The sequence below is a fragment of the Halichoerus grypus genome, chromosome 10 (genome assembly GCF_964656455.1).
Source record: "Halichoerus grypus chromosome 10, mHalGry1.hap1.1, whole genome shotgun sequence".
Taxonomy (NCBI): domain Eukaryota; kingdom Metazoa; phylum Chordata; class Mammalia; order Carnivora; family Phocidae; genus Halichoerus; species Halichoerus grypus.
Genome location: NC_135721.1, coordinates 89,299,689 through 89,319,872, shown reverse-complemented (window position 1 = coordinate 89,319,872; position 20,184 = coordinate 89,299,689). Strand labels below are relative to the sequence as shown.

General features: G+C 42.1%; 1 protein-coding gene across 1 annotated transcript; it reads right to left on the bottom strand.

Annotated features, from left to right (window-relative positions):
- Positions 1–5,229: 5,229 nt before the first annotated feature.
- On the bottom strand, positions 5,230–18,823 carry NANP (N-acetylneuraminic acid phosphatase). The gene is made up of 2 exons (XM_036110037.2): positions 18,647–18,823; positions 5,230–9,268 (listed from the first exon to the last, which is right to left on the bottom strand). Exons 1-2 carry the CDS (start codon positions 18,734–18,736, stop codon positions 8,612–8,614), a joined length of 747 nt encoding a protein of 248 aa, XP_035965930.1. The 5' UTR covers positions 18,737–18,823; the 3' UTR covers positions 5,230–8,611.
- Positions 18,824–20,184: the final 1,361 nt, after the last annotated feature.

The following is a 20,184-nucleotide window of genomic DNA, read 5'->3' as shown; positions in this document are numbered from 1 at the left end:
ACTAGGCATACCCCATACCACCTACACACCCCCCAGCACACAATCCCACTACAGATACCCCATCAAGCACATGAATACTCACTACTCACACCTACACATGCAATCCCACTCCTCACACATATGACCCCACTACATACACACCCAACCACTCACACATAATTCCACTAAATACCTTCCACTACATATATGCCTCACTACTCACAAATACCCATTAATCACACACACATAAGCACCCCATTACACATACAACTTCACATATGTATACCACAGTACTCAGCACATACAATACTCACACACATACCCCTACACAAATTCTATTTACATGCAATCCCACTGCATACATGCAAACCCCCTATACATGCACACCATTACACACGGCCCACTACTTGCATATATACACATGCACGCAGCCCATTATGCACACACTCCCACAGAGCCATGCACATTCACCCACACAACCCTCTATAAGTGCTCCCCACCACACAGAGACCTCACTATGCACAGACACACACACCCCTTCTACAGATATGCACACATACACTATACATACCCAACCTACTTCAGACATACACACTTCTACATGCACTTACACTTATATATTTTCACCCCATACCCACACCTGCTCACGCACCCCATTACACACATGCACACAAATCCATAAACATATACATAAGCCTCACCACCTCCTTTTCTCCCATGTTGATGACAATTTTCTCCGTACTCCCAGCCTCATATTCACAGCCTGCTTTTGACTGCCCATCCTACATATCCAAATTTCATTTCTCACCATCCCTACTCAGACTACTTTCTCCAACCAGGCTGATCGCTTTCCTTTTCTGCAGATTTAGAACGCCTGGCACTCAGTAGGGGTCCAATAAGTTTCTGTTAAACTGAAATGTTGTTCTCTGCAAATGTTCTCTCCCTTCTTTGCCCAGAGCAGATATTTTGCTTCCTTCAATACCTAGCTTAAGATTCATGGCCACTGCACAGTAGCTCCCTTACCTGATGTTCTTCTATGAAGTGTTCGATTTTGTACCATACGCCTTGCTTATATACCAGGATGTCAAAACCAAAGCTGTGATCTAAGCAGCAGACATCAGATACCAAACTTATTGTGAGGTTCCCTGGTAGAGTGTTCAAGGTAGTTAGTCCAGCGCTTGTTTCCTGACTTTTGAGCTCTCCCACTCACTTTACAATATAGAGAGTAGAGAAAGTGGAGCCGGAGGTGGAAGGGAATAATGGAGTTTCTGTGGAGAGAGATTCTGCAGCCCGAGTCCCATCTCCTTAGGGGGTGGTAGAGGAACTACCTCCTTAACCTCAAACCTGGAGAGTGAGATGCAGCGGTAAAACTCAGAGAGGGTGACACACATTTCTTGCAGAAAGCATGCGAGTTCAAGGGGTTGTGGCAGGGGAGTCAGGGACAGGAGAGGGCTGTGGGTGGGTGTAACCTACTTCTCACTGACAGTGGGGCAAGGACATGGGAGAGAGGCTGACCTGGAACCAGTTAGAACCCTTCCCAGGAGCACTGCCTGGGAAAGGAAGGGAATGTCACTAGTGATAGTGGTGGAGAGGTCTGCGAGAAGTGGGGCTGGTGGGGCAGCCTCCTGGAGAAGAGGACCAGAAGCAGCAGCTGCAGGAGTCCAGCAGGGGCTCTGAAAAGCTCCTGTGAGTTCCCACAAGGTAGTGAGGTGTGAAAGCCTGCTGCACCTTTAGGCTGTGGAGCCAACTCAGGACAGCAGCAGGCTCTGACCGAGTGAGAACCTCCCTGTCCACCTCCCACACCTCCCCTCTGCTCAGGAACAGAGGAGTGCAAAAGAAAACTACTTCATCGCACAGGGAGGATCCATTTACACATCTGAATCAAGACTGTGACTTAAAGTGATCCTAGGACTATTTCCTAGGAATGAACAGAAAAGCCTGGAGTTTTCATCTAGTCTTCATCCACTGGCAGGAGAAAGCTTCCCCACCTGTGTCAATATTAAAGGAACAATAGGTGACAGAAAAGTTTCATTTTGATTACATTCCAGTGTCATCCTTGTTCAGCTCACTGGTTGCACATGTATTTCCTATTAAGTTCCTTAGCGTTCATATCTGTTGGTATTCCAAATGCGATCCTTGCTTTCTTTAACCTGCTACAATATCAGAGTACCTGGGTGGCTCAGGTGGTTAAAGCACCTGGCTCTTGGTTTTGGCACAGGTCATGACCTTGGGGTCCTGGGATCAAGCCCCATGTTGGGCTCCCCGCTCAGCAGTCTGCTTGAGATTCTCTCCTTCTTCTTCTGCCCCTCCCCCCACATGTGTTCTCTTTCTCTCTCTAAATAAATCCTTAAAAAAAAATAAACCTGCCACAATATCTAGCACTTCACTGGGGGCAAGCAGAGAATATGGTGGCCCTGGGAGTGAGTATGGCTAGGCTCTCACATGGCAGGACCCTGCACAAGTTATTTCACCAGCCTCAGTGTGCAGTGTACCCATTGCTCTTACTTTGGCTCGGCGTTGTTTATCATTCTTAGAGCGAGGAGTTAACCCACCAAATTCCCACAAAATTTGCTCATTCTAAGGAGTTAAATCTAGTAAGAGAGTTGTTTTAAGGGGAGAACTGTCCCATTTTTACCAACATCCGCTGGACACTTAGTGGAGCACTGTGTGTGTGGTTTTCAAAGTGTATCTTACTGTTATTTGTTAAATTTTGAAGGACAGATTTCAAGCTTGGGAGATATGCAAAAAGACAATCTACATCTGTTAAGAACTCGGCAAGTGGAATATGGGTGATATACACCAACAAATAAACCATAATAAAATTTAAGTTTTAAATCACTTACAATTATACAATTTAGGGGTATTTAGTACGTTCACAATCAAACTATCAGCACTATCTAGTTCCGGAATATTTTTGTCATTCCATAAGGAGACTCCATACCCATAAGCAGTCACTCTTTTTCCCATTTCGGTAAAATCATGAACAATTTCTTTAAGCCATTTTATCATCTTATCCATCATAAAAGGTCAGACTGACACTCCAGAAAAAAATCTTCCAAGAAATCCAGTGGAAATAACTATATTGTCATATATGTTACATATTTGAAGACTGATTAAAAATATGTTTTTATTCTGGCTAAATTTGAGTCCTAGAGTAAGTTAATTTTTTAAAAGCATAAATTGCATGTACCCCCCCCTTCAGAAGGATTTTAATTAAAAAGAAATCTAAGAGACTATAGCTTAGAAGTGATCATAGGAACAGAGTTGTCAATCAAAACAAGTATCGATGTCCAAGCAATGTTGAAAATTCAGGAACACAGAACGAGACTCACCATCATGAGACAAGCCAAAATGTCATATACAAGAATATAGAGAAAAAGGGAGTTGAGGAAGAGATCTTAAGAAATAAGCTGCATACATAATTCAAAACAAAATTGAAAGGAAGAAAAAGGCTATAGGCATGCTGTAAATCTCCACCTCAAATGGACAGCATTTCTTAAGCTGTGGGTAGTGACTATGGGGCACAGGACTGATTTTGTGGTCTCCACCTACATTAAACATGAAATAGAAAACATCTTCCATATTGTTATACAAGGAACTACACATCTAATATTGTTTCCACCCCAAACTCAACTAAACCATAGTAAAGGAATCTGAACACACACACATACACACCAGGAAAACAGGCACCAACAAAATTTTGAAAGCTGGAAACGTGGACAAGTGGCAAATAATTAGTAGACCCAGGAAAGCTGAGTCTGGACCAACAGTGGGAGGAGCTGAGAAGCCATGAGGTAGGTACATAGTAGATTCGTCCAAAAATTTAGGCACAAACACTACCAGATACCTCAGGCCTTAAGGAGAAGGGTGATGGGGAGTTGAATTAAGGAGGATGGGGTAAAAAGTGTTCAAAATACAATTCCTGCCCCCACCCCACCCTGAAGTCCTAACTCCAGAGAAGTTGGGATGTTACTCTGGAGAGTAAAACAGAGGATGTCTAAACTGGGGGATAGCACATATAATTGGGCTTAATTACAACCAGAAACAGATATTAAGTGACTATACGAATACCTCCTTCCCACTCAATTCCTAGGTGCTGACATCAGACCTCTACCCTTCAGTCAGGAGACTGAGCAATTCTCTAGAGGATCAGACCAACCAAAAGCAAAGAGCTTAAAACGGTGATCTCAGGGGTTCTCCAATGAACAGCCTACCCTGATACCCTATAGTAAAAGAGCCTCCAAGTTGACAAGCCCCACCCACTTGTGCAGAGCTTCCAGTCAGCATCTTCATCCTTCCTCTCTTATTCATGAATACCTCCAAGGATTTCTGGGTATGTGAGGAAAGCCTTTAATGTGAACAAATAGATCCAAATAAACGGATTAGAGCAACTTGGAAGAAATAGTGGATTCTGTGGATTCTTCAAAAATTTAATTTTCTGAGAGACAATATTCCACTCAAAACAAAAACAGTGTTATTAAAAAGGAACATTTAGAAAACAAAACAAAGCTCTTGGAAATTAAAAAATATGATTAACAGGGGGGAAAAATCAATAGGACTATAAGATATAGTTGAAGAAGCCTCCCCCAAAGTGGAACAAAATAAGAGATGGAAAAATAGGAGAGAAGAGAGAGGAGGTCCATCATCTGAATAGTAGGAGTTACAGAAAATGAAAGCAGGAAAAAACAGTGGGGAAGCAATTTTCAATGAAGTAATTACATTTTCCAGGAGACTGAATAATATTAAGATTTTGATCAGAAGGGTTCAGAGTGCCAAGCACATAGGATGAAAACAGACCATCACCAAGATGTATCATCACGGACCACTGGGGGAAAACTACAGTTCTAAGAGCTTCAGGAGAGAAAAAACTGATCATGTAAGTATGGCTGCTAGAAGACCACAGAGCAGTGCCTTTGAAATTCCAAATGAAAATGACATCCAAATGCATGCTGTTAACTGTCAATGATGGGAGAAGAGTAAAGGCATTTTCAGACACTTATGATCTTAAACATTTGACCTCTCACACACATTTAGAGAACCTACTCAAAGAGGCATGCCACCAAAAAGAGGGAACAAATGAAACATGGGAACATGCAGGACAAAACCAGGAAATCCAAGGTAAGAGGCAAAGGGAGTCCCTAGGATGGCAATATGCAGCAAGTGGAAGAAAACGCATCAGAGTGGAGCAGGGCAAGGGCTCCATAGCTGTGCTGACCTTCCCCTCAAAGTGAATGATAGGGACAGGGAAAATCAATGGAACCGTCACTTTTATTGATGATGTTAACAAGAACGACAGTGGATGGCAGAGACCATAAAGGTATACGTTCCTAACATGAATGACTTAAACAGAAGTTTTAGGACTCTCTTTTTCAATCAGTATCTTAGCAAGAGCATTTTTTTTTTTTTCTAAAACTGAAAAGCAGAAATAAAAAACCTACCTAAATTAAGAGGAATTCTGTATAGTCATATGTACCTATATATGCAGATACACAGGAAGTTGCTCACAGCAGTGGCCTATAGGAGTGGCTGACCTCTGGCAAAGAGGAGACTTTGCCATTCACCTTTTCATTCTTTTGACTTGTGTACTACAAAAAGTAATTGTTCAAATGTGAATACATTCCCTAATTTAAAAAGATGGGAGTGAAAAAAACTGATCGTGTATGGCAAGCAGTTTTATAAAACTTGCCTCAGTTATTGTTTTTGTTTTTTGTTTTTAGAATAATATTCTTCAAGATTTAAAAAATGATGTAATAGTGTTATATAGAATACTCTAATATATTGATGTGTGATGCTGAGCGTTTGTCCTTTTAGCTATCCCACAGGATGGATGTAAGCAGTGTCACATTCACTCTCTTTATTATATATATATTATATATATATTCACTCTGTATATTATATATATACCCTATATAAGAGTTTTATATAGTAAATATATAAAACTGTATTTAGCATATAGTATTTATATTAATACTGTATTTAATATATAAATTATATATTAAACTGTATTTAATATATAGTAGCTAATATGTTCAGTATAGATTTGAGAGTATGAGAGAGAGTGAGCGAGCACAAGCAGGGGGAGGGGCAGTGGGAGAAGCAGACTCCCCGCTGAGTAGGGAGCCCAATGCGGGACTCCATCTCAGGACCTTGGGATCATGACCTGAGCCGAAGGCAGACGCTGAACTGACTGAGCCACTTGGGTGCCCCAGTATTCACTATTAATAAATGTGCTTAATGGGTGGTGATGGAAACTTATTGCAGGTTACAAAGAAGTCTGAAAGTGCTAAACCAAGTACTTTTGTAACTACAAAAACCCTTTCCTACAATACTTACTGAACATCCACTGGGTCCTGGTTACGATCAGATCTAAGATGTTTGTGCACCAGTGGGTTGCATGTGTATATGGAATCAGAAAACATCCATCTTTGTGTTAGTATTCCAGGTGCAGTGTCCATTTTTGTCTACTCTAGGCCTTCCTCTATAACTGATGCTTGGGATAGCCTCTGGACAATTAAGAATTTAGGGCTTTGTAAAGCATACCACTATGGAAAACTGAGAAAAATAAAGATGATAGGATACCATTATTACATCATTTTTTTAATCTTGAAGAATATTATTCTAAAAACAAAAACATTAATAAAATCATAGGTCTATCCCAAGATTTCTTAATATCTTCTTTAACGTTCCACTCGGAAGGTAGAAAACCACCAAGTTTTTCTCCAAGGAAGGGTACAGATGGAATGCAATATTGCATTACTGCATGTACCAAATGCAAACTGGAAGAACAAGGAAACAAGCCACACACACCCCACCCTATAACTTTTGCTGAAGAACTGCTCACTTGACATCCTAGGAACTATCTTGCTGAGGTCTGTCATTATGATCTAGAAGCAATGAACCTTCTCCAGTTAGCAGAGTGAATGTGACACTGCCTACATCCATCCTGTGGGATAGCTAAAAGGACAAACCCTCAGCATCACACATCAATATATCAGAGAAACCACACACATAATTATTTTTCTGCCTAGATCCTCCAATTTAATAATTTTTAAATAGCTAAAATATAATCAAGGTCACATGGGTACCATACCTGGAACTATACACAAACATACCCTGTTCACAAATGTTTAGCTTCATAGCAACAACACCCTGGGACAGTCAAGGACACAATCACAGTTGTAAAAATTAAGAGTGAAAAGTAAACACAACAGGACATTTGCACAAAAGCAGAGAATCCTGTTCTTGGCAATAGGCAGGAAATGACTGGCTAAAGAAATAAGTTAAGGATAGGCATACTCTAGAATCTAAGTATCATAATCATAGGTATTTAAAGGAGTCATAGCTATATATATTCTAACAGTCTAATATTTTACATTAGTAGCTTCTTATACAAAAGTTAAAAAAAAAAAAACCTGCCAAAAACCAACCCAAATCATTTTTTTCCTTAACCATTTTACTCCAAGTTGGTGAAGACATGAGAATGTCTAGCTTAATGGCCTAGAAAGTTTTCTAGTTGCAAGATGTCTTAGTCATTAATTAATAAACTCAAAGTGAACACTGAATTGGATATAGAAACTGTGAAACAGGATATATTTCCTAAAATTTGAAAGACAGGGGACGTCACACCAAGAGCCACTTAAATTATATTAAAATGGCACCCTGAAATTATTTCATAGCAAAACATAATTTTCTATTAGCTTTCATCATATGGGTGAAACTATTCAGTCAGTAGAGAATTTATGGGAGAGCGACATGGTTAGGCTGCACCTCTGAGGTATCCACAGAAGGAAAATGACTTTTGGTGCCATGTGGCTTGTACTTATCCCCAGCCAGGCAGTCTAGTCCCCTGAACCCAATTGTATACCTGGGAAAAGATTGTAAAAATACTTCCGTAAGAGGTAAAGACTAATAAGAACCTACAAGTGCACTCTGGAAAGATGTGAAACTGTCATGGAAAAGGAGCACCACATGTTGATTTTAATGGCTTTTTTACTGGAGAAATCTATTTGTCACGTATATACCATAGGAAAATGCCCCGCTGCCCCCAAAAAAAGGTCATACAGAAAAACTGGATTCATAAAAGAACATATATATTCAAAGTAGGCAAAAATATGGTATATATCTTTTAAAAAAGAAAATATGCAAAATAATTTCACTATGGAATGCCTTGATTGGCATGTGACTTAGCACTTATTTCCTATTAATCAGATCCAATTGTTCTGATAAATCTCTATTATATATCTGTTTTAGAATATCTATTTTAAAAAAATATCTATTTTTAAGACACAACATAAAACCTGTATTTGTGCATCCATGTATAAGCTATCTTGCCTGGTATCTTCATGGATCCAAGATGCTAAAAGACTAATAATTTTTTAAAAACCTCAAGTCACAGATTAACAAATAATATATTTCCTCAAGTTTTCTGGATTATACTACTAAAAGTAACTTGTATTAATTAAGGTACTCTGGATTTCCAGATATAAATACCAGTCAGTGGTTGATTGGCTATTAAATCGTAAGTAAAATTATTCTTAGAACTGGGTCTTGGTATATGGAATGCCTTAACTTTTCTTAGTTCAAAACCTGTAATTTGACCCTAAAAATACATAATCATGCCCTTTTATGGGCCTTAAGCTGACATACTGACTGTACAATCTATACTTTGTAAGAGAGCAGGTAACTCTAGCACAGAAGAAACTATATAATGTGGCATGGGGGATGACTTCAGTGGCATTATTCCATTTTTATTTATCCAGACTGTTGCTTTCAGCCCTGCATTGAGGCCTCCTTGTATATCTGTTTCTAGTGTGTCACCAACCATCACACAGTCCCCAGGCTGTACTCCGAGGAGATCACAGCCGTGATAAAATATGGAAGGTGCTGGTTTCTCTTCTTTCTGCTCTCCACCTACAACGATAGCGTCAAAATAGGACTGGCAGGCACAAGCCTCGATCTTCTCCCTCTGGGTCTGTCGGTCTCCATTTGTTAATAAAAGTAGGCGGACCTCCTTCCGAAGTTCAGTGAGCATGGCTTTAACATCTTCTGCTAGTATCATATGCTGTAAACGTGTAGATTTCCACAGGAAATAACATTCTTCAGCCAATTTCCTATTGGCTGCACCACCCTTCGTTTCCTGGATTGCTTCTTCCCAGTGTAAAGTCCTTAGGTCAGTAATGCATGTACTGGAAGGATGAAAACATTCCTTGCTGAGTTTAACTTGAACTTTGTCACAAATGGTTTCAGCCTCTTCTTTGTAATGGTATTTTGATTGTAAGAGCTTTATCACCTAAATAAAGGAAAACAACTCCATTAACACACTTCAGGTCTTTTATAGTCATGCCCTGAGAAGCCAAGCCATGTTCCTATAATGCCAGAGTAGAGATTCCAACTCCATGTGCCTGCCTTAAGGCAGCTCTGTTACCACACCATTTCTGGTGGGAATTGGTCTCATTTTCAAAGAATATCAGAGGGAAGATTTCCCAATCTCTCTACACAACTCATTCATATTTTTGACCGATTTCTATTCTAAGAAGTATCTTCAGATATAGGTCATAAAAACCCTTCATTTGGCAGTCCACCACCTTCCATTCTGGTTATGAAGAAATAGAAATAAAACCTAGGTTTAAATTTAGTAAAACATTTTAAATTCCTCACAACCATTATATAGACTCTTCCCAAAAATAATGCTGGTTCATCCTTTTATCTACATCCATTTTACGTTCTGAAGGCCTAAACTGACCACCATATAAAATGGGACCTAATTCTGTACTTTTAAAAACATGTATTCAGTTCTAACAGAATCAAGCATGTTGGGGCGCCTGGGTGGCCCAGTCATTAAGCATCTGCCTTTGGCTCAGGTCATGATCCCAGGGTCCTGGGATCGAGCCCCGCATCGGGCTCCCTGCTCAGTGGGAAGCCTGCTTCTCCGTCTCCCACTCCCCCTGCTTGTGTTCCCTCTCTCGCTGTGTCTCTCTGTCAAATAAATAAAATCTTAAAAAAAAAAAAAGAATCAAGCATGTTCCATGATTTCAGCAGTTTAATGACCCAGGGCTTTTTCCAAACCTAGTTTTCCAGATAAAAAACTTCAAGGAGTTCTGAGTCACCCTCTGTTACATTGGTTCTGACTCCCTTATTAGAATTACACGCTCCCTCTTGTGTTCCCCCGACTTTTTATCTCGGCTTTTATTAGGTTCTTTTCCATTTGGCCTCTTTTAACATTTACGGAGGCCCTAATGTGGCAAGCATTGTGCCTAATGCTCACATATATTATTTCTAACCTTTTCCACAACTCTGCGAGGGACTCCCCTTTTTGAAATGAGGAAATGGAAATTCAGAACTATTAAGTAACTTGCCCAAGCTGGGATTTAAATCCACACTTGCCTACTTCCAAAGCACATGTGCTTACCTTTACACTATTGTATTAGGCAGTGGAGACTGGGTCTGTTGCCCTCATGACATCATCTGGTGGGGAAAATAAGCAGGTATGCAACCAACATAAATGCTGGGTTGAGTGCTATGACAGTCATGTAAACAACGGTGGAAATAAAATGTAAGAAGCAAGTCATTCCACAGGGTTATTGGATAAGACCTGGCAGAGAAAGTAGCTTTTTTTTCTAACTTTTTTAAAGATTTTATTTATTTATTTGACAAAGAGAGAGACAGCGAGAGAGGGAACACAAGCAGAGGGAGTGGGAGAGGGAAAAGCAGGCTTCCCACTGAGCAGGGAGCCCAATGTGGGGCTTGATCCCAGCACACTGGGATCATGACCTGAGCTGAAGCCGGATGCTTAAGGACTGAGCCACCCAGGCACCCTGAGAAAGTAACATTTAAACCAAGGTATTACCAAGCCTAGAAGGTGGGCCTGGGAGGAGAATGAAATCATTCTAGACAGAAGGAATAGCAAGAACAAAGCTACGGAGCTTAGAATTTTGAGAACTGGGAAAGGTGAGAAGCTGATTTCAAGCTGAAATGGAAGGCATATGAGGGAGGATCCTAAAAGAGGAGGCTGAAGAGCATGTTTGCAACTGGTTAGTAAAGGGCCTTCAATCCCAGGCTGCTATAGATGCTACCCAAGTCCCCTTGGCAGTTTCCATACATGCCAGCGGCTTCATACTGTTAAGTGATACTGTAATGCCAATTGGGCTTCATACTCTAAGTAACTAAGGGCTTTATTTGACCATGGGCGCACCCATGCACACAAGCTGGGGCTGAAGTGTTGCCCTGGAAGTGGGCCTCAACCAATGAGGGGCACAAATTGGTAGATTAATATCCCAGCCTTCTTGTCCCTTGGGAAGGACAACTGAAGCATGCTCTGTATGCTGTCTCCCAGAGTTCCGCAACTGTTCATACCAGTAACCTGCTCATTTATTAGATTCCCTCCCTTCCTTGTATGATTCCACCATTCTTCTACAGCACTTGCAAGGATCACCTCCCAAATGGACTACCTGCATTTGAAGTCCCTATCTTAGGGACATCTGGGGAAAGTTGACAATGCCAAGACAACTTTGGATCTTTGGATAATGAGTGCAATGCACATAGCTGGGACTAAAAACTGTCTGCTGTTGAAGCAAGGAGGTCAAACAAGTTAAAATGTGTTGCCCTAAACTATACAGGGAACAAGTAGTATGCTACTCACACCAGACACTCAATTCACCTACTGAAAAGGGGAAAGAGATTAATAGACACATTTTTCCTCCTTCAAAGTATAAGAATCACATTGGGGCGCCTGGGTGGCTCAGTCGTTAAGCGTCTGCCTTTGGCTCAGGTCATGGGATCCAGCCCCACATGGGCTCCCTGCTTGGCGGGAAGCCTGCTTCTCCCTCTCCTACTCCCCCTGCTTGCATTCCCTCTCTCACTGTGTCTCTCTCTGTCAAATAAATAAATAAAATGTTAAAAAAAAAAAAAGTATAAGAATCACATCAAAAGTAAATATTGTTCAGGCTATTTGTGCTCTTCAAAAAAATGCAATAGTTAAGAAGTCTTATTTCTTCAAGAAAAATACACCATTCCTAAGAATTTTAGGGGAAGGCAAAGTTAAATTTCAGTTAACAAACCGAGCTTTTACAGCCTCCATGCGCATGTCACCATCTTTTCTAACAATGTCAGTTGAATTACTCTTGAGCTGGGGCGCCTGGGTGGCTCAGTCGCTGGGTGTCTGCCTTCGGCTCAGGTCATGATCCCAGGGTCCTGGGATCGAGCCCTGCATTGGGCTCCCTGCTCAGCAGAAGCCTGCTTCTCCCTCTCCCACTCCCCCTGCTTGTGTTCCCTCTCTCGCTGTGTCTCTGTCAAATAAATAAATAAAATCTTTAAAAAAAAAAATTACTCTTGAGCTATGATGGAAGGTTACCCTAAAGTTTTATTAGCAAACCTATTGCTACACAATAAAAGAACACAGGCCTCTAGAAATCCACAGTGCTTAAGCTTAAATAGGAGCTGGCTCATAGCCAACAGAGAGAGCTCCCAGAACTGTCCAATTTCCTGTTCCTGCAATTGGCAATTCATTTCACATGTTTTTAGGGCTCTGAAAAAACAGAATTAGCTCACCTTAAAGGGGAGAGTCTTGTAAAGGTATAGCATACCACTTTCAAGTTTTGAAATTTCTTCCCATTATATCCTCTGATTTAACTTTCCCATTTTTTCACACAGCAACTAATTGCAGATTCAATTGGGATCATAAGTAGCATTTTTTTTAAGATTTTATTTATTTATTTGACAGAGAGAGAGAGAGAGCACACAAGCAGGGGGAGCAGCAGAGGGAGGAGGAGAAGCAGGTTCCTTTGCTGAGCAGGGAGCCTGATGCAGGGCTCGATCCCAGGACCCTGGGATCGTGATCTGAGCTGAAAGCAGTTGCTTAACCGACTGAGCCATCCAGGCACCCCCAAGTAGCATTTTAATATTAACATATTTGGGGAAAAAGTTTATCAGACATTTACATATTATTAAACCAGAAATAACACCTATTGAGAATCACTGTTGTACACCTGAAACTAACGTAACATTGTGTATCAACTATACTTCAATAAAAACAAAAAACACCTAACTTGAATTAGTTCATATTATTACTAGTATAAACAATCCTAATCCCTGCACTGAGAAAATAGGAATTTTGATTGAATTGGGGGTGGAGGAAAAGATCTCTAATTTGGAGGTGTGATGACATTTTGTGCAAGGGATAAGGTGGCTTGAAAAGGATTCTGAGTACAATTAAGCCCACCAGGTACCTAGGGGCCTGAAGAAAAGGGCCCTAAGATAGTGAAGGGGGGAAGGGGGAGATCAATTTGTAGATAAGATAAACTCAAGCTTCTACTTCAAAACTCTAAGTCTCATCTTAACCCATATAGAAAGGAAACTATATCCTTCCAACCTGCTCTCTGGACCCAGAATTAAAGATAACTATCATCAGTACTAGTTTTTAGCTAATTGTGATTTAAACACTCTTTGAGGGCTAGTGTAGGAACTATATAATACTGTAACACTACGATATGATATGAAGTGGCTGAATTCCAAATAAAACTGAGTTAAAAATACATGCTCACAGGGGCACCTGGGTGGCTCAGTTGGTTGGGCTTCTGACTCTTGATTTCAGCTCAGGTTGTGATCTCGGGTTCCTGGGACGGAGCCCCATTCAGGCTCCACGCTCAGTGTGGGGTCTCCTTGGGATGCTCTCTCTCCCTCTGCCCCTTCCCATGCTTGCACTCACTCTCTCTAAAATAAATGAATAAAATCTTTATTTTTTATTTTTTTTTAAAGATTTTATTTATTTGACAGACACAGCGAGAGAGGGAACACAAGCAGGGGGAGTGGGAGAGGGAGAAGCAGGCTTCCCGCTGAGCAGAGAGCCCGATGCGGGGCTCGATCCCAGGACCCTGGGATCGTGACCTGAGCCGAAGGCAGACACTTAACGACTGAGCCACCCAGGCGCCCCTGAATAAAATCTTTAAAAAAAAATTACATGCTCACTATGACTGCCTACATATAGCCTAACAATTCAAGCAGCCCTCATGTTTAGTCCAAGTCTTTCTTCAAACATCATTTACTCCATGTGACTTACCTGACCAACCTATTTAAAACTGCAATTCATTCTCCTCTCCACTTTTCCAAACATACTTATAAATAAACATACATTTGATGTATTATGTTCATGATCAACCACCACTAGAAAGTAAACTCACAAACGCAGAAATCTTTTCTGCTCTGTTCACTGAGAAACCCCAAATTCTGTGGACAGCTTCCTCCTGGGTAGTGACCCTGAAAGAAAGGCCTGAAGATGGCAGAAAGAAGTAACTTTTCCAGAAGATTAAAAAAAATTAAATGGATATATAGAGTCAGTATATGGCTCCTTCTCCCCAAGCACAAGGCAATGACTAGACCTTTCCTCCCTTTCTCCTTTCATAAATCAGAGTATTTATGAAAGCTGGTATGTTACTTTTGAATAGGCCAACATTTATGGATGGTGTTGTATTCTTTTTTTTTTTTTAGATTTTATTTATTTATTTGGGAGAGAGAGAGCATGAGCAGAGGGAGAAGCAAGCTCCTCGCTTAACAGGGAGCCCAATGCGGGGCTCAATCCCAGGACCCCGAGATCATAACCTAAAGCAAAGGCAGATGCTTAAACAACTGAGCCACCCAGGCTCCCCAGATGGTATTGTATTCTTACATGATAAAGCACTCCTTGTATAGTCAAAAGCACACAACTCAATTCTGCTCATTTAATAGGATGTTTATAAAGGAGGTGGCAACCGAACCAAGTCTGAAGACCTGGATTTTGATCCATTCATCCATTATTCATTTAATATTTACCATGTATCAAATGAATATGACCAAGATAGTTTGTTTCCTCTTAAGAAGCTCTTAAGTTGCAGGCATCTGAATTGCAAAAATTAATTGTAATATCCTTTGATAAGTATATTTTAAGATATCTTGAACAAAATACAGTGTTGGTATAAGGAAGGGTGTAAAGACTAGGGAGAAATACGATCTGACTTTTTTTCAGAAATTTCACTCTGGCAGGAACGTGGAGGATGAACTGGACACAGTAAGCTTGGAGACACCACCACAGCAATCGTCTAGGTGACAGACAAGTCCACCTTTAATTAAGATAAGGGTGGTGGGGGGGTGGATATGCAGGAGGAGACAGACTGGGTGACAGGGTGGATGGTACAATTCATCAAGTTTACGCTTGGATGCTATATACTTCCCATGCATTCAATTAAACCTCATAAGGACACTGAGGACTAACATCACCATTCAAATTTTTAAATAAGGAGTTAAGATTTAGACAGTTTAGGGAACTTGTTCAGACACTTTCAGCTAGGTATTGGGAGAGTTGTGATTCAAACTCAAATGACTGATTTTAACACATGAACTCTAGGCTATAGCATGATTTGGCCTAAACCAAGAATTTAATTTCAATATACTGGGCTTGACCTGCCAAGGACACACAAGACAGCTAGAGAGACTGGAGGCAATACAGCACAGGGTGGTGCCCATGAGGTTAAGGTCAAGGGTATGCAAATGGAAGGGATAGTCAATAGTATGCAATACCTCAGCAAAGTCATTAATACAGACTTAAAATGTCCATTGACTCTGGCAATTTGGGAAGTGCCTAATGACCTGGCAAGTCTATTTCATTAAGCACAAAGAGAAGCTATATGTCAAGGGATTAAGGAATATATAAAAGGTGGAGACGTGGAGATAATGTATATAGATTTCTTTTGAAAAATATTGCCGTCAACACAAAAACAGACACATAGGTCAATGGAACAGAACAGAGAATCCAGAAATGGACTCGACTCTATGGTCAATTATCTTCCACAAAGCAGGAAAGAATATCCAATGGAAAAAGGACAGTCTCTTCAATAAATGATGTTGGGAAAATTGGACAGCCACATGCAGAAGAATGAAACTGGACCATTTCCTTACACCACACACAAAAATAGACTCAAAATGGATGAAAGGCCTAAATGTGAGACAGGAATCCATCAAAATCCTAGAGGAGAACACAGGCAGCAATCTCTTTGACCTTGGCCTCTTTGACTTCTTGCTAGACACATCCCCAGAGGCAAGGGAAACAAAAGCAAAAATGTATTGGGACTTCATCAAGATAAGCTTTTTTTTGTTTGTTTTGTTTTTTCAGCATGGTTATTTCATATTTTATTGGACTGATATACATCACCATTCCTGTGATAAAGCTAACCTAGGGCTAAGAATGTCAAATAGGAAAAGGGGAGAAACCATCCACAAATTTGATTAAACTATTAATATTAAGGTACATAAATCTTTGGGTTGGAATCGAGGGAAAAAAACTGTTCAGAGCTTTGGTTTCTAACAAGAATCTCCTAAAGGCTCTACTAATACAAGGTCAGTTCATGGAAAAACTCTTGAATTGCACAAAACCCCATTAGGCAGGAGAAATGGGCAAGATAGAAGGACGTGGGCTCTGGGGGCAGCCGGTCTGCAGCAAGGACGGCTGGGCTGGAGGCCGCGGCTCACGCCCAGGACGTGGAGGTAGGAGTCTAGAAGTCTAGAGGCAAAGTTTAGTGCATTCACCCAAAGTCCTTGCTTTCCAGTCAGTCTCTAGGGTGCTGATGATTTCCTCAGACATGGAAAAAGCTTTTTTTTAAAAAAAGACTTTATTTATTTGACACAGAGAGAGAGAGGGAGCACAACCAGGGGGAGCAGCAGAGGGAGAAGGAGAAGCAGGCTTTCTGCTGGTCAGGGAGCCGGATGCGAGGCTCAATCCCAGAACCCTGGGATCATGACCTGACCATGACCAAAGGCAGATGTTTAACCGACTGAGCCACCCAGGCACCCCAAGATAAAAAGCTTTTGCACAGCAAAGGAAACAGTCGACAAAACTAAAAGGCAACCTACAGAGTGGGAGAATATATTTGCAAATGTTTTATCAGATAAAGGGCTAGTATCCAAGATCTATAAAGAACTTATCAAACTCAACACCCAAAAAACAAATAATTCAGTCAAGAAATGGGCAGAAGACATGAACAGACTTTTCTCCAAAGAAAATGGCCAAGAGACACATGAAAAAATGCTCTACATCACTTGGCATCAGGGAAATACAAATCAAAACCACAATGGAGTATATTAGTCAGCCATCAAAAAGAATGAAATCTTGCCATTTGCAACAACATGGATAGAACTAGAGGGTATTATGCTAATTCAAGAAGTCAGAGAAAGACAAATACCACATGATTTCCCTCATACGTGGAATTTAAGAAACAAAACGGGAAAGTAAGGAAAAATAAGATAAAAACAGAGAGGGAGGCAAACCATAAGAAAATCTGAACTCTAGGGAACAATCTTGAGGGTTGCTGGAGGGAAGGTGGGTGGGGGATGGGGTAATAGCATGATGGGCATGAAGGAGGGCACCTGATGTAATGAGCACTGGGTGTTCTATGCAACTGATGATTCCCTGAAACCAATAAAACACTACATAACTAACTTGAATTCAAATTAAAAACAACAACAACAAAAAACAAGGCCCTCAAGAGAGATAAATACCTAGTGAAGGAAGAAAGGTTCAAAGGAGGCTTCTTTTTTATTTTTTCAAGTATGGGACAGACCTGAATATGCAGGAGTGAAACGCACCAAGAAAGGATGAAGATGCAAGGAGTCAAAACCTGGGGCACCTAGGTGGCTCAGTCAGGTAAGCATCGGACTCTTGACCTGGGCTCAGGTCTTGAGGTCGCCCCGGTCCAGCCCCACCTTTGGGGCTTAAAAAAACAAAACAAAACAAAACAAAAAACCCAGGGAGTCAAAACCTAACTAATGAAGCATGAAGGGGTTGGGACTCTCAGGGTTGGAAGGATTAGCTTTTGAAAGTGGGTTTTCGCATCTGATAATCCTTGGTTTTCTCCCTAGAGCTGAAGGCAGAAGAAAGAAAGCAGGGGTGGATTTGGGGCTTGAAGAGGTCTGATTCAGCATTTGTGGGTATAGAAAGGAGAGGATGCTGCTGAATAATGCCTCATGAAAGTAATGCTCTGTACAAGCACGGACTGTGAGTGTCACCTCAGAAATCTTAAGGGTCACACCCACAGCAGGGAGACTGGAGGTGAATTTCTGCGGAGAAAATTTTCTGGAGTCAATTAAGTCCAGGCTCGCCACTGATAGTTGTGTAACTTCTTGGGTCTCCTCAAAGATCTGCCTAAGACCAAGCACTGCCAAAGACCACGCGGTGTGGAGAGGCCAACCGCGTAGAGCCTGGCGCCACACTAGCCTAGCTGGTCCGAACCTGTCTTGGCAAAAAGCCAGGTGACCGTCTATGTTTGTGGGCAACTCTGCCACCGTGGCAGTTTTAACGACATTCTCCCGGGTCCCACAGCGCTGGAAACAACTTCTAGAACCCAGCTTCCCAGACGTGGGCGTAGGCAGGCAGGTAACCCAAGCCGCTGGGCGTGAGAGAAGGCAGCCTCCCCAGCCAGTTTCCCCTGCCCACTGGTCCTTCTTTCCCGCTCCTTCCCTCACGAGGTGGGTCTCAAAGGACGAGAAGCCAGTGCCTCCGGGATGACCCAGCGCCAGGCGCGGTGTCGATGGACTCGGCAGTGGGAATGTCGGGGGTGGGAGGACACCAAGGGGACAGGAAAGCGCGCGATACGGGTTGGGCGCGCTGACCCTGCCCAGAGGACGACCGCGGGAGTCGGGACGTTACCTCCAACATGCCTTTTCTACTCGCCCCTGCCGTGTCGATGAGCGTGTTGTCCAGATCGAAGAAAACCGCCCGCACCCTGTTCAGCACCATCCCGCCACTCGCGCTCGCACCGCGCCAACTCGCTGCTGCCACCGCTGCCCGCGCATGCGTGAAGCGGGCCCGCGGTCAAGGAAGACGTGGGCGGGGCCGTGAGGTCACCTGACCATTCGGCGCTGCCCGCGGGACTCCCGCGAGAGGTCTCAATATTGGAGCGTCTGAGGAAATGCCGCGAGACTCCGGGATCGTGGTCTAACCCGTGCGATCAAGGAACGCTTTCGTCAGTGGGCGAGTGGTTATCTGAACAGTTTGGATGTGGAGGGTGATTAGTAGCGCTGTTTTCCTTCCTAGCCTCTTTCTGCTTATCTCTTTTTTTCATGTTGTCCTCCTGGCGTGAGGAGAATGTCATAAGTACCCGGGGGAGGTTTTGTGCGCCATCTGGCGCCTGAAGGAGGCCGAGAATCAGTTGGCTTTTCCGGTTAGGCTATGGGTTGTCGCAGGGAGAGCTGCCCGCTGTCCGAAGCGTCGCTGGTCTTTTGCTTGCCCTAAGTTGGGGTGTGAGTGCATGTGTGTAGTATCCGGAGTCTGCGGTTACGGGAGAAGTCATGTCGATGGCAGGAATGCCAGTGGGGTGCAAAGGTGTGATATTTACCCTACTAGAGTAGCCGTGTTAGAACTGGAGCCTGATTCCTTAAGACCCCTGTGTCGGGGCTGTGCTTGGAAAGACAGGGGGGACTCTGTAGGGTCTGCTGGTGTTTTGTCCACTTAGATTGCTTTTCCTGAAGACTTGCATTTCCAGGTTTTTGGATACCATATAAATGGTTTTCAGGTGTAGCAAGGAGCTGAGGGACCGTAACAGTCTATTGATCCCCAGAAGGTCAATAACAACTGCTTTCTACTCCTAGCAAGACAAAGATGTTGAAATTAATTTCTGAGCTTCTAGATTGTCTCTATTGGGTAACTTTACTGGAATTTAGATATATGATCATCAGTGACCAGAAATTTTCTAGCTGCAGACCAAATTGCCACCAGAATTTTGTTGAATCTGTGATCAAAGAGTGGTTTACATTTTTAAAGTGATTGGAGGAAATCATCAGGGAAATACAGATCAAAACAACAATGAGATACCACCTCACACCAGTCAGAATGGCTCAAATTAACAAGTCAGGGAACAGCAAATGTTGGCAAGGATGCCGAGAAAGGGGAACGCTCTTACACTGTTGGTAGGAATGCAAACTGGTGCAGCCAATCTGGAAGACAGAATGGAGGTTCCTCAAAAAAGTTGAAAATAGAGTTAACCTATGACCCAGCAATTGCACTACTAGGTATTTATCCAAAGGATACAAACGTAGTGATTTGAAGGGGCACCTGCACCTCAGTGTTTATAGCAGCAATGTCCACAATAGCCAAAATATGGAAAGAGCTCAGATGTCCATCAACAGATGAGTGGATCAAGGAGATGTGGTATATATGTATAATGGAGTACTACTCAGCCATCAAAA

Coding starts and splice junctions, on each gene's coding strand:
- NANP (XM_036110037.2), bottom strand. CDS start 18,736: ATGGTGCTGAACAGGGTGCGGGCGGTTTTCTTCGATCTGGACAACACG. Junction 9,269..18,646: donor GTAGAAAAGGCATGTTGGAG/GTAACGTCCCGA, acceptor TCCTTTATTTAG/GTGATAAAGCTCTTACAATC.